General features: G+C 48.9%; 1 protein-coding gene across 1 annotated transcript; it reads left to right on the plus strand.

Annotated features, from left to right (window-relative positions):
- The first annotated feature begins 1,185 nt into the window (after nucleotides 1-1,185).
- LOC144121094 (protein argonaute-2-like) lies at nucleotides 1,186-14,801 on the plus strand. Its single transcript, XM_077654044.1, has 5 exons — nucleotides 1,186-1,192; nucleotides 2,221-2,624; nucleotides 6,917-8,950; nucleotides 13,189-13,416; nucleotides 14,364-14,801. Exons 1-5 carry the CDS (start codon nucleotides 1,186-1,188, stop codon nucleotides 14,676-14,678), a joined length of 2,988 nt encoding a protein of 995 aa, XP_077510170.1. The 3' UTR covers nucleotides 14,679-14,801.
- The last annotated feature ends 459 nt before the right edge of the window (nucleotides 14,802-15,260 follow it).

A 15,260-nucleotide genomic window follows, 5' to 3' on the forward strand; every position in this document is an offset into this window, starting at 1 on the left:
AGTGGCTCAGTGATTAGGGTGCTCGCCTACTGTTCCGGAGTACCCGGGTTCGAACCCGACCACGGCGGCCGCGTTTCGATGGAGGCGAAATGCAGAGGCGCTCGAGTGTTGTGCGATGTCAGTGCAGGTTAAATATCTCCTGGTGGTCAAAACTTTTTCGGAGACCCCACTACGGCACCTCTTTCTTCCTTTCTTTTTTCACTCGCTCCTTCTATTCCTTCCCTTCCGGCGTGGTACAGGTGTCCACCGAGATATGCAAGACGGTTACTGCGTTATTTTCTTTCCTCAAAAGCCAATTTTCAAAAAATACCTCTCCCCGGATTGTGGTCGCTATTTCTCGCGACTGCGTGTTTTTTTTTTGTTTTTTTTTTGGGGGGGGGGGGCTGCCGGGTGAAGTCAAGGCGGCTTAACAGCTTGACGAGTTTGACCTTGAACCGAGGAGAAACCATGTGAGAGCTATGACGTCACTTAGCCGCCACCGTCGCGTTCATTGTGATCATTGGCATTGTCGTTCACGATGTTGCGGACTCCGTCGATTTTGAAGAAAGGAAGGGAATTGGGGAAGCGCGTTTCCCACAGCGAGCATGTGCTGACATTCTCCGTGACAGCAAGCGTTATCCGCGGCAAGGAACGTGCATTCTTTACGCCCGATATATAAATGAAAAAAATTGAAGGCTGATTCGACGGACGGTAATTCGAAAGTTCAGCCCAGGTCTCCGCAAGCCGCCAGCTACCGCTTGGCAGGTGTCGTGTTACGTTGCTAGCCCCCCTCCGGCATCGTCCCGTAGCAGCCGCCTTCCGGCTGTCCATTCCTCTCGCCGTGTCAGGTGGCGCTTCGCTCTGCTACTTCGTGCCAACACGTCACCTGTCACACTCCGTAACACGTCATCTGTCAGGTAGCATGTTACAGCGACTACGATGCGGAACGCAGGGACGGGCGAGCTGCGCCCTAAACGGAATGAAACTGAAGAAGTCACTGCAGTTGAATACGAAGCGAAAAGTTTCACCACGTTTGGTAAAGCATTCATCGCATAGGCCGGAGAATAACCTTGGGCGACCGTCAGCCCAACCACGTTAGCCGTGTATGACCGTACGTGGTACAGTTATGGCGTCGCTCTTGACCCTTTACCCATGACCTTTAGTTCACCTCTGCTCTTTGACATTGGTTGATACTACGTCTAAGCCATGTCGTGTGTGTATATAATATAGAACGGCCGTGAATGCAGGCGCTGCCATGGACGAGCCTGAGGCACTTTGCAAGCGTCCTTCCTTTTCGCTGAATTCCAGGGTTAGCCAAGTTGTTTTTTTTTGTTGTTTTAGAAAATTGTTTTCATTCTCACGTATACAGCTAGACGAAAAGCGTGCGCGTGTGTCTCAAGTATATTGAACGCGCGGCGGGGTTTGTCGTTTGCCGCTTCTTCGTTGCGGTGGGGGGAGGGCTGATCACTTTTGTGTGAAAATTAAGACCCTGCGCGACAGCTATTGCCTCGCACTAAGTTCTTCAGTGCAAGGGCTATACGACGCTGTTTGGGGGAGCTGCATGTTTAGTCGCGTTTAGTCACGGAGCATGCCATTATCGGCTTACACAGCTGTCTGAGTTGGGACGGCTGTTCCGACCTGTTCTCTCGACCACAGTATACTGAGTTTTCGGTCACTGACCATGTCAACTATGTTAACTGCAGTCAGCTGACCACTTTCACATGGTCAGTAAACCGAAGATTCATTCTGCTGACCTGACCAGACGGCATTCCATCAAACCATCGACTAAGTACTGTATACCAGATGTTTTTTCCCGTTGAGCAGACAAGGGAAGGGGACGAAAGGGGCTCGTTAAGAAATACATGACGCAAGCCAACAGTGACCGAACCAAGGAGCATAGGGAAATTTAAAAAAAAATATTTTGTGGTGTTCATCAGTGGGGGCTTAATATGGCAATGACTTTTTAAATAGTCTCTTTGCGACCTTAAACCCTCATAAAAAGCGAAACTTTTTAAAGATAATTCATTAAAAAGCAGAAGAAAAACAACCACATGCCGCCGGTGGGATCCGAAACCCACGACCTCTGAATTTCGCGTCCGGTGCTCTACCAACGGAGCTCCGGCGACGCCTGTCCAGTCTTCTGCTTTCGGCAGTGTATATATGCGTGTCGTAACGATCGATATGATCGCAAGCGCAGCCGATATATAGAGCCGGCGTTAAATTGGCATTTTCGGCTCGCAGCAGTGCCTTCGGCCAGCGGTGGCAACCAAGCCACACCTCCTGCTCCGTCGCCCGCCGGTCCCTCGTGGGTTTCGTTCGCGCAAGCACTCCAGCAGGGCGCCGCGGCCAGCCCGCAGCCGCGCGCCGTCAGCGGCGGCCCGACCACGGCCGCGGATCCCAGCGCTCACCCCACCGCTCAGCCCAGCGCCTCCCGTCCCAGCTACGGGGCCGCCGCCGCCGCGGGTTCCGCCAAGGTAGCTTCCATCAGCCCCCGGCCTGCATCCGCAGCAGCCGCCGTGAGTGGCACTCAGCCGGCAGCAGCTGCCCTACCACCGTCGCCACCAAGCACGCCGCCCGTCGCGGTGACACAGCAGACCCCCGCAGCTGGCGACCAGGCCACTTCAGGCGACGATGTCAGGATCAAGGTGCGTACTGTTTTCCGAAAAGGGCTTCATCTTGAGCCATGCCATGTAGTTCGTTTAACCTCGTTATAAGGAAGCTGAAAGTTCGTTCACGGCTGTTGCTTCGTTATATGCACTGTTGAAGGAGCTCCCGAGGGGAATCGTAATTCCTTCGTTATATTCATTATTTCGTTATAAACCATGCTGTGCATCTCGTTATGCCAGCGGTCCAAATACATTTGAACCTCTTTACAACGAAGTTGAAGGTTTCCGGCGGTTACTTCGTTATAGCTGTAGCTTTGTTATAGCCCCTGATGGCCGAGCTTCCACGTGCAATCATAATTTCTTCGTTATATAAGTTGTTTCGTATTAAACCGCTTCGTTACAAAGAGGTTCAGCTGTTAGCTTCAAGGCAAGAGGAAACCTCACCTCTCCAAAACATCGACTTAAGTGGACGGTACGAGAACCGAACTCCGGTATAATACAACTGAAGAAAGAAGCGGCATGTGCCTCTCGATAGAGGCCCTCCAGCCAATGGCGTCGACTGGTTCCCATGACGTCATGGTTACTCAATCCTCTTGGACCTGTGTGACATCTCAGGGAGTGGCATATGAAAGGATATGAACCACCGCTTGATCAGATTGACAGCGGCGCCCGGAGAATCGGCCGACGCCGTAGGCTGCAAGGCGTCCTTTGAAGTGCATCCGTCGCTTCTTTCTGGAGTTCCAGCCGACTACAGGGCTTAGTTTTTACTGCTGAAAAGTGCTGTGGGTAGCAAGCATCGTGGTAGTGCATGACGTATAGGGCGCTCTGGAAGTGAAACGTAAGATTTAGCTGCTGACAATGCCTAGATCGAGAACAACGTTTCGGAACCGCTACGGGTTCCTTGGTCAACAATGAGGAGGACAAGGCGAGTGGCTGAAATTTAAAACCGAAGTTTTTGACGTAAAGACCGTACTTAAATGAGTGGTTCGAATCAGACCGGGCAGCTGCAATACATTTCGATGGAGGCGAAGCGCTAAGGCACCCCTGTGCTTTGCGATGTCAGTGTACAATAAAGATCCCCAGGTGATTGAAATTATTCCGGAGCCCTCCACTACAGCACCTCTTTCTTCCTTTCCTCTTTCATCCTTTCCTTTTTCACTCCCTCCGTTTTCCCTTCCCTTATAGGGTGTTTCATGTGTCTGCCAATATGTGAGAAAGATACAGCGCCATTTCCTTTCCCCAAAAATCAATTTTCAATTTTCACAGTTTCTTTTGTGAGGTTCAGGGCCTTAGTCTCACCTGGATAAAGGGTGGCTCAAGCAATTGGTGCGTCGTCAGGTTTAGCCTTGGAGTTAACTACTTATACGCCGGCGGCCGAGTGTTTTGTTGCCAGCGTATGAAATATTGTTTTTAAAGTGAAAGCTTTACTGGCCACAGGTTGAGCAATTTTGCATGATTCCTGGAGGGGACGTGGAGCAGTAATGACACATGGCATTTCTCTCTTTCGCTCTCTACCCACTACTGTGCATGCCCCACTAGTAGCACTGAGCCACAGGTGTTCCACCTGCCTTTCCTCAAAATCCAACTTTCAATTTTGTTTTCTCTTTCCTCTTTCCCTCCCTCCTTTATCACTTCCTTCTTGGGGTGGTTCGGGTGTCCACTGAGATATGTGAGATGGTAACTGTGCGATTTCCTTTCCTCAAAAACCAAAGAAAACAAGTTAGTGGAAGGACTTGGTAGAGTTCATTGGAGTTCACAATTTTGCAATGACCATTCATTTTCACGAAAGGAAAAGCGCACAACCAGGAAAGGCGCACAACCGGCTCTGCGGGACAGTGGAGAGCTCAATCTCGCTTCCCCTTTGTATATCCTGGATTAGCTGGGCTAATCCAACCCGCCGCGGTGGCTCAGTGGTTAGGGCGCTCTGCTACTGATCTGGAGTTCCCGGGTTCGAACCCGACCGCGGCAGCTGCGTTTTTATGGAAACAAAACACTAAGGCGCCCATGTGCTGTGCGATGTCAGTGCAGGTTAAAGATCCTCAGGTGGTCGAAATTATTCCGGTGCCCTCCACTACGGAACCTCTTTCTTCCTTTCTTCTTTCACTCCCTCTATCCCTTCTTTTATGGCGCGGTTCAGGTGTGCAGGGATATATGAGACAGATGGTGCATCATTTCCTTATCCCAAAAAGCAATTATTATTATTATTCCTATTATTATTATTATTGGGCTAATCGACATTAACTTTTCTGGCGGGAGGGGGGGGGGCGGAAGGAAATGGTGCAGTGCCCCCAACCGCCCCCGTAAGGGAAGGGACAAGGGTGGGGGGAGTGAAAGAAGAAACGAAGTAGTGCCGTAGTGGAGGGCTGAGGAATAATTTCGACCTCCTGGGGATCTTTAACGTGCACTGACATCGAACAGCACACGGGCGCCTTTCGCCTCAATCAAAACGCAGCCGCCGCGGTCGGGTTCAAACCTGCGAACACCGGGTCAGCAGCCGAGCGCACTAAGCACTGAGCCACCGCAGTGAGTGCAGTGTCTTTTTTATTCACGCGTTAAATGCGCTTTTTCTCCAAGCGAAATGTTGCACTGTCGAGCCCAAACTTCCACTCTGACAAATTGATGTTTCCTTGGGCTGTAGCTGTTGATTCTCATAAATTACGCGTCTGCACATTGTCAATTCATAGAAAGATTCCCGTATGTTGCTCATCTTTCACTGTTAATGAGCGGCTGGTGCGTCTTTCCGACCTCCACGAATGCCGAAATTTCCACTGTAGTTCCTTGTGCCGAGCTTCGGTGCCGGGCGCCGGTTTGTTTCATCATGAATAATTAAATTTTTCCAATTTTTTTCACCCCAATCGGGACCATTTCTGTGGGCCACCTTGGACATGTGACGTCACCAGCTGCATGCCCGTCGATATTTGCTCGGAGATTGGTCAAGAAGAAAAAAAATAAGACCTTTGTTTTTGGCCATTTCACACAAACAGTGGTCTGTCGCTTACAGTCTCCAGTTTAGTCAGTCAACGCACCGAGAGGTTCTGTGACAGTATGCATGACGACAAGCCTCGATCTCGGCGTCATACTTGGGGAGAAACCGAGTTTTGGTTTCGGCGTTCTTTGTTTTTCCTGTTTTAAAGAGCTTCTACTCAGGATTCTGAAAAACGGGTTTTGAGGCACAGAGAAGGGACTCTTAAGAAATGTGATGCGAATGGGAACACAATACCACGTCTAAACATATTCAAAATAGCCCACATTTTCCCTTTGAGTGGTTCAGAAACCTTGCAAGAAATGCTTCTACAGCTGTGGCACCATCATGGCCTTGGTTCACTGTATAAATAATTTAAGGCAGAAAAAGAACAAGTAATTACTGTCTCGCTTTTGATGAACACTGCGACTACGCAGTGCGGTTCCTTGATTTTGCAATCGTCCCGATCGTCCCTGTCATATCCGCTCAAAATAGCACAAGGCTCTGAAATATAATCCGAGGAAAGTACAGGGTCGGTTAAAAGTTCTCAGGCCAAAGGGTCTGCTTTTGAGCTGTATTATCAGGCAGACATGACACCACCAGACTCAGAATATCCGTAGAAAGCGGAAGAGGTATCGTTCTGTGCTCTGGGAACCTTGATAGCTTTATTCGCGTCTTAAATGCCATGATATACCGATGAAACAAGCAAGCCCTCTGGCCCCGAAACTTTTGACTAACCGGGTACAGAACCAAATATTCAGAACCCACAATCCCGAGCGAAGGTTGGCGAGCTCTTTCCAGTGACTTTTTCACGCCCGCGCATTTCTCCGCCTCGCGCTCCTGCGTATTTTTGTTCAGATGTGTCAGTCGGTTAGATTAAGAAGTAAGGCAGCTGCTATGGCCGCTGCCAGTAATAAGCGTCGCTTCGGCGGTTCAGGAAGCCCCCCTGACCCCATTCTACAGGGGGGGGGGGGAAATCCCGAACGCATAGGCAGCCGGCGGTGGGGCCGAGTGGGTAGGGCTGGCTGAACAGCGCCGACCTGTGAGCATGAAAAGAGTGATGAAAAGATATAGGAAGGCTCGAAGACGCTGAAATTTAAATTTTGACTGCACATAACGTCGCTTGCACAAAACATTTTAAACATTGTCACTGGAGGATATTCTTGTTCAAGCGCTGTCCTTTAAAGGGCTCGCTATAATGCACGGGGTGCAGGAGGCTTTTTCCATTAAGACCCACCGGAACCGGTCCTGCGCTGTAGTGTAAATCGAAGACCATTCGGCCAAACTTATGTGACGCTTAACACACGAAACAGTGCGTCCATACTTAATTGTTCATGCTCTGCTCTAATTACCTCCAAACACGGCGCAGGAGCTCGAGAGAACCCTACCCTCTCACTTCCCACGGCGGCCTGCCCACGGCCAGCTGGGCCGGACCATACAACTTCTTGCCAACCACTTCAGCATCGAGATACCGACTGGCAGCGTCTACCACTACGACGTCGATATCTCCTCGGAAACTGCCAAGGAGACCAAGGTTCCTGAGCAGAAAAAGTACCGATGCCTCAGTACAAAGATCAACAGGATTGCCATCGAGCTCCTAGTAAAGAAGTACCGGCAAGACCTGGCCAACTGCATCCCTGCTTTCGATGGCCGCAAGAACCTGTACACACGCCGCCAGCTCAACTTCCGCGAGCGGACATTCACAGTCGACCTCGAGGAAGACCAAAGATCCGAGAAGTTTATAATCAAGATCCAGTACGCGGCCACAGTGAATCTGGACGCCCTGCATGGCGTCTTCCAAAAGCGCGTACAAACTGTGCCCCAGGAAGTCCTCCAGGCCATAGACATCGTCTTGAGGCACAGCCCCTCGATAAACCTTGCACCAGTTGGACGCTCGTTTTTCAGACCGCCGGGACCCAACGAGCACAATGACCTCGGAGGAGGCCGGGAGGTGTGGTTTGGCTACTACACGAGTGTTCGACCCGCCCAATGGAAGCCCATGCTTAACGTCGACATGTCAGCAACCACATTCTACGAGTCGCTTCCACTGGTCGACTTCATGTGCAGGTTCTTAAGCGACAGCCGTCGTGTGTTGACGCCCGCAGACTTCCGGTCATTGCGCGACAACCAGTACGTGCGCCTGAATAGGGAGCTCAAGGGACTCCGTGTCAAAGTGACGCACCTTCCGTACCCGCGCAAGTACAAAGTGGTCAAGATCACGAGGGAACCTGCGAAGGAAATCTATTTTGAATCAGAAGGTAGTCAGATCTCCGTCGCCGACTACTTCCAGAGCCGCTACAGGCGCTTGTCGTACCCGAACTTCCCTTGCGTGCAGAGTGGCAGCCCGACGCATCCGGTCTACATTCCTCTGGAGGTGTGCGAGCTGGCCGAAGGCCAGCACTGTCGGAAGAAGCTCGACGAGAGTCAGACCGCCGAGATGATCAAGCACACGGCCAAGCCGCCAGCCAAGCGCTTCCAGAAGATTCGTCAGTCCGTGCGCGACATGGTCAGCAGCTCGGACAAGTACCTGCGAGAGTTCGGCGTCAAGATCAACACTGAGCCCACTCAGGTTGTGGGCAGAGTGCTCGACCCGCCATCTCTGGTATTTGAGAACAACACCATGTGCAAGCCGCGCGACGGTACGTGGGATCTCCGAGGGCAGCGCTTCTACAAGGCGATGTCCATGACAAAGTGGATTGTTCTCAACGTGAGCCGCTCCGCGCACAAGGATTCCCTGGAAAACTTCATCAGGATGCTGATCCGCATCGGCCAAGAACTGGGCATGCGCATTGCGCAGCCGCTTGCGGTCATCACGTTCGACACAAACCGCCAGCCCATGCGGACCGTTCTCACGGAGCAGCGCAAGCAGTACCCGCAGTTGGAGATGGTTGTGGCAGTGATAACAAAAGCCACGAACTACGCTGAGATCAAGCAGGTGGCAGAGACTGAGCTCTCTCTGCGCACACAATGCATCTTGGACAACAACGTGGTCCAAAAGTGCAACGCAGCGCTCATCCAAAACTTGTGCCAGAAGATCAACGCCAAGATGGGCGGTATCAACAATAGTCTCCTGATGCAGGAGAAGCCGGAGCTGTTTCATACGCCCGTGATCGTCATTGGAGCAGACGTGTCGCACCCATCGCCTGGAGACAAGGTGAGGCCATCCATCGCCGCGTGCGTCGGAAGCCTAGACACTGTACCGTCCAAGTTTCACGCCACCATTCGGGTACAGATTGAAGACTCCGAGGCTAAGGCGCGTGTGGAAATCATTAGAGACCTGAAGGACATGATCAAAGAATTGCTACTGGCTTTCCACCGCGCCACCAGGCACAAGCCCGAGCGGATCGTCTTCTACAGGGACGGAGTGAGCGAGGGGCAGTTCTTGGAAGTCCGTAACTATGAGGTAAGTAACTGCGCCTACTACTATACTGTGCCCACTAAACGCTCATCTTGTTAAGACAGTTTTTCCCGCATTCAATGTCACTAGTGTCATTGGATAACCTTTGTCTTTGGAGAAGCCGACTAGCTGTGCATATACGTAACGACACCGAATTGATCTCCACAGGGATATAATTTCAGGACATCCAGGATATTCATTTCTGGAGACGTCTTGTCGGCGTTAGTTGACCTCAGCTTGATCGTTTCTCTGCAAAAGGTGGTAAACATCCAAGACTGAGGCCTCTGGCGCGGTTTTGTACGTATCCGCTCCGCCTCTCATCCTTCTTACACACGGGCGATTATAACTGCGGTGCAGTTGACCGTCCGTTGAGCTGAACGACAGTTCGAGGTGTTATACCCGTGCCACACGGTCAAGTTTTAGGTCATTAATTACTTAGTAAATCAATTTTTAACGCAATTGGCGCGGTGCCACACACTTGTATTTAATGACATTAGACAGACTAACTGGCGTTTGCGACCTTCTGAGTTCGCCACACCTCATTCGCTCGAGATCTGTATACTCTTTTCGCCATTCCGCATGCGGAAAGACATGCAACTTTTTTGTGTGAAGTCACTACCCAGAGTATAATCGTTTATTCATAAACAACACTATTTTTAATAGGAATTCATATGTACTGTTATCCTGTGAGCTGACACACGAGTTCTACTTTTACACACTTGTCAAGCAAGAACAGTGGCGTTTTCTACAAAATAATTTTTATATTATATTTGAAGGGCATTGCTGTTATACTTTCTCATTAACACTGCTTATATTCAGGGCTTTTTTTACTGCCTTGAAGGCGGTATCGTCACCGTGACTAGTTAAATTATTTATTTATTTATATACAGATACCTTATAGGCCTCTGGAGAGGCATTGTGTAAGGGGGCGATACAGAAGTTAGTGAGAAATAGGCCAGAAATCCAAACATCATATTAAAAGTACAGCAAAACACACAAAAAACAGGTGAGTTCAGATAAGATATCGCAATTCATTAACAGGGATAAAAGTAAAAAAACCACTTTGCTTCATGAAACAAAATCAGGAGAAATGCACGAAGATTTATACAAAAGCCAAATAAAACATATCAGGCATAAATGAACAAAGCTGCGCATCACGAAACCGAAGAGGCAATAGTCTCAAGCTGCTGAAAACGAAGTTGTACGAATCCTGAGTATTTAAATGACGTGCTAACCGTTATCAACGAAATGTTTGGGTAGATGTTCGCGAAAGGGGTCTTGATTAGCCTGCAGGGCGGTGCAGTCCGGAAGATCGTTCCAGAGACGAATGGCACGCGGGAGTGACGAGAAGTTGAAATCATGTGTGTTGCCATAAATTCGGCATAGCTGCAGTTATAAGTAGGAGGGACGTTGTAGATGTGCTGGCGGTGAATCAGTGGCATGGACGTATTTGTGAAAGATAGATAAAAGGGCAGTCTCGCGACGAATTTGCAAAGGATGCATGGAGCGAAAGTTTGATCTTCAGTTGGGTTGCACTGGACTGATAACTGTAATTTTGCCAAAATGAGACGACAAGCCCGATTCTGGACAGCTTCCAACTTTTCTATTAGATATTTCTGATAAGGTGACCAGATGGATGAAGTGTACTCTAGCTGCGGTGCTACAAAAGTAATATAGGCTTGTTTACGCATGTCAGGGGTAGTGCATAGCAGGTTACGGCGAAAGAAAACTAGTGACCGGGAAGCATTAGCGAAAGTGGTGGATGTGTGTTCAGCCCGAGTAAAGTTTGGTGAAATATGGACGCCTAGATGCTTATACTGCGTATTCCGAGCCAATGTATCGTTATTATTGCGGTATGGAAAATTCGAAGTTGCGCATTTTCGGCTAAAAGTAATTATATTACACTTAGAAATGTTTAGTCATTAGACACGTTTTACACCAGTCGTTTATGCAATCGAGGTGACTTTGAAGTTCAAGGTGGCCATTAGTAAATTTTATTGGTCAATGAATAATGCAGACGTCAGCAAATATGTGTATCTAAGATGAGATTGTTGCTGGCAGGTTATTAATGTAAATTATTAATACTAATGGACAGAGGAGGCTTCTAGCGCCGTGCCCGATGTAACATCGCAAACAGGAAATTAATACTTGTTAACAACGGTGTACTGCTGGCAATTAGAAAGAAAACTACGGACCCATGACAGAGTTAAAGAATGTAATTTAAGCGCACAAAGCTTAGATATTTGTCGGCAATGTTCTACCCGATAAAATTCTTTGGCAAAGTCCAAAAAGGTGGAAGTGGGCAGTTTTCGTGCGAGTGTTTGTTGCCACTTTTGAAAACCGGTACAACCTTTCCTATTTTTCAACCGGTGGAAACCTCACCTGTAGATATTGACTGCTTAAAGATATGAAGGAAGATGATTTTGGAGACAGAAATGGCATGTCTTTAGTATTTTGAATTGATTTAATCAACACCAGAAAAAGAGGGTACTAGGTTATTTATCAGGTGTACTAAGCCATCAAGTGTAATGTCAACCGGCGCCATGTACGGGTAACCAAAATCAGGTACATACGAGACGTTAGGATTATCTTCTTGGGTGAAAATATATGCGAAAAACGAGTTAAATGCTTTAGGACATTCAGCATTGAAGTAGGGGGTGCTGTCAATATCATGTATTGATATATCATTACTGACACTGTTCGGACGTATTGTTTTGAAGGACTTGCTTTTATTTTTCCTAAGTAGCGCAGGAAGGGCTTTTTGAAAAAAAAAATTTTTCGTCACAAAGGCCAGAACAACAGAGGTTTAGGTAGGTTTTATATTTACCCGGCGCGCAGGGCGAACATTCGTGCTTTGTATTTTTGTACAACCGTTTTTTTTTCTTATTTCTCATGCATTGATGCTTTCTTGTAAAGCAAGTGTTAGGTTTATGATTTGATAGCGTGATAAGCGGGACATGTTTGGCTACTATTTCGGCGAGCTTGCCTCTAAATTGAACCCGCGGTTATATTCTACTGACTTATATTGAAAAGAGGGTGTCAGAATATTATCAGAAAACATTTGAATTTCGTCATTTATTGGATTGTAATCTCCTCTGTTTAGTTGCGAATCAGTAATGTCAATAAATCTGCCAATAAATAATAATGTCGTTAAATCTGGACGTGTAGCGCCAGCTCCGAAAAAAATGGCATAGGCAAACTTAAGGCTACAAACATCTAGAAAGTGCGCGTGTGGCACGGGTAATAAAAGGCAGCGCCACCTGCTGTTGAGATCTCAGCGCAGTGGAGATACGCAGTTGGACCAGTCTACTGACCCGCTGCATCGGCCGAGTCGGCGGCATTTCCGGCTGCCACATCTTGCTATCTTGGCTAATATAAGTACAACTACAACTTCCATTATAGTCGGATACAACTCAAGAACCCAGCAACTCAAGAACCCTGAATGGACTCTCTTGCAGCCAATGGCATAGACCAATTCTCATGAGCCTGCTTGGGTAACCACGTGGCGAATGCTAGATGAAAGGGGTTAGTCTCCCCCCTCACAGGGAAGACTATTGTCACTGCCACGGCGCACACCGCATTGTCAGCCTTGAGGGCTCGTGATAAGCCGAAGCCATTGGCTGGAAGGGGGTCCTTTTACGGAGAAAATCGGCTTCATTCTAGAGTGTATCCGACTATATTCGGATTAGTGTAGCCAGAAAAAAAAAAGGCCGCGAAGTGGCACCAGTAAAACAACGGCTGAGCGTTGAAGCCGGACGTTCCTGTACTGAATTTTTTTTGGCTCTGTGTGGTTGTTCACTACAGGTATACTGAAACGCCAAGCTTGCACAGAAATTTTTGTTGAGTGAAGTCAACTAGGTGGTCAATGCGCAGAGTTATGTGCAAACCGATCACGTGATCCGGAATGTGGACCGCGTGAACTCAATTTAGAGGAGTATGCCGAGTAACTGCAGCCGACTGTTATTCATTTAAGCGTCAGTTGGAAAAGCTGCACTTCCGTTGAACTGAACGGTAGCTGAAACGGCTCGTTTAACCAGAGTACAACCGATAATAGCATTGCTTAAAAAAACGGTGATCTTCGCAGTACACTCTTTGTGAAACGACAATTGTATAAGATACGACAGCATAGTTCGTGAACATCCAAATTGTTTGGTTTACATTTTGAACTAGGTAGATATCGTGATGATTCGAATGGCCTTTCAGCCTTGACCGACAGTTTTTGTTTCCGCTCTAAAATCTCGCAGGTGAGCGCCATCCGGCTGGCGTGCAAGGAACTGTCTCCCAACGAGACCTACGAGCCAGCAATTACTTTCATCGTGGTCCAGAAGCGGCATCACACGAGGTTCATGCCCGCCAACGACCGCGACGGCGTGGGCAAGTGTCGAAACGTCCCACCAGGCACGACCGTAGACTCGGTGGTCACGCACCCGCTGGACTTCGACTTCTTCCTCTGCAGCCACTTCGGCATCCAGGTAGGCGTCCTCTTCTCCGCTCTTGTTGCGATTGTCAGCGGGAAGAAATGGTCTGCGGTGTTTTCGTTTATGAATTTGCGGAGGAAATAGTCCGGGCGCCGGCATCGCCAAAGTCGTGTCGCGTCGTTAATGCGCTACAAATTCCAGGAGCGCCTGCGGTGTAGGCCTTCCACATCTTGAGGAAACGGAGGCATGGTTTTCGAGATCACCTACGCGCGAAACTGTGACGGAAGGTTTCCGCTTTACATTGAGTCCATCAGGAGCGCTGTGTGTGACTGTGACGTCATCGTTCACCTTTGGGGAAGCGGTATCGGAAGTTGCGCATGGGGGGCCTCTATGGCCAGTGCTCAGTGATGCTGTCATGTGGATATGGTCATTGGTTTTTATTCTCGAGGTGGCGTCTACTGAGACATGATTGCAGAAGGTTGGGTGAAAAGAGAAGCGCTTGATGTTTAGCTCGTACGTAAAAGATGGAAGCGGCTTTTAAGTCTCAAAAAACGGTCAAAAATTGATTTTTGTTTAAATAGTCGTGTCGGATTGTATGCCTCGGTGTTTATGCTGTCCCGAAGTCGGGACACCGACATAGATGACGATGACCGACCAATGCGCTGATGACAGCCAGCCAGGAAATAATAGTTATTCACTGTATTTATTGGCGCGAGGGCATCTAAGGCCAGATAAAGCCAGAAACATGTTGTGCATGCGGCATTAGGAGCAGGGCAAGTGCATGGGTTGCTCATGGGCACTGCCGGTTTTTGTATATTGCGTTTAAACACTGTCCTTCCCACGTAATGGCGCATTTAAACCGCAAACACCACGCCACACCACATCGCACCACAAGCAGGACCACACCGCACCACCACATACCTCGACACGATGCGACACAACATGACACGGCCCTTGGAATTCTCGCATGTGAATGAGTGTACTCCTCGGCGCACCCGCAGGGCACCAGCCGGCCGGCCCACTACTATGTCGTGTGGGATGACTCCAAGTTCAGCGCGGACGACCTGCAGAAGCTCAGCTTCTACCTGTGCCACACATACTCCCGATGTGCAAGGAGCGTGAGCATCCCGGCCCCTGTGTACTACGCGCACCTGGCCGCCTTCCGTGCAAAACACCACATCGCCAGCAAGCTGGAGACGTCCGGCGCGGTCAGCCAGTCGTCTGAGGGCGGCGGTGACACAGTGTTGACCACTGCCCAATACGTGGAGGCCGTCAAGGTGCTGCAGGAACTGCAGGCCTCCATGTACTTCGTGTAATGGAGGAGGTTCTCCGCTGCCCCTGCATTCCGGTTACGGTGAGCCTGGAGGCGCACCACTGACGTCATACCCAACAGTTCTGGAGAAAAGCAATCTGGAACGGGAAAACGTTTAAAGGCATTTGCAGGGAGGGTGATATATAGGGTATAGGGAGGGTATTATGAGCGCAGTGTTCCTCATATATTGTAAAATTGTACTACAACAGTCAATATATCCCCAACCTACCGCCTGCAGGCTTGCATTTTTTTTTGCTATTAACGTTTTTGCTACAGTCCAAAGTGTTCTTCATTGGTTTTCTATTACAGTCATAACTGCTCGATGCGAGCAATGGAAACAGTATAAAAGGAAGATTTTTCCAGATATCGGAAGAATGGGCCTTGAATATTTCAATACCAGAATCTTACACTTTCCCAAATTTCAATTTTTTTTGTCGAAGAATGTTGGACATGTGCGCAAGACGTAGAGGACAAGATATACGTGACACACAGTGGACATCTTCTCCCGGCCCTCTTGGCGTTGCACTGTCGTGTGTTCAAGGCGCAGGTGAAGTGGTATGCATGGGATGGACGATAAAGATCACCG

This window comes from Amblyomma americanum, chromosome 1, assembly GCF_052857255.1.
Source record: "Amblyomma americanum isolate KBUSLIRL-KWMA chromosome 1, ASM5285725v1, whole genome shotgun sequence".
NCBI lineage: Eukaryota > Metazoa > Arthropoda > Arachnida > Ixodida > Ixodidae > Amblyomma > Amblyomma americanum.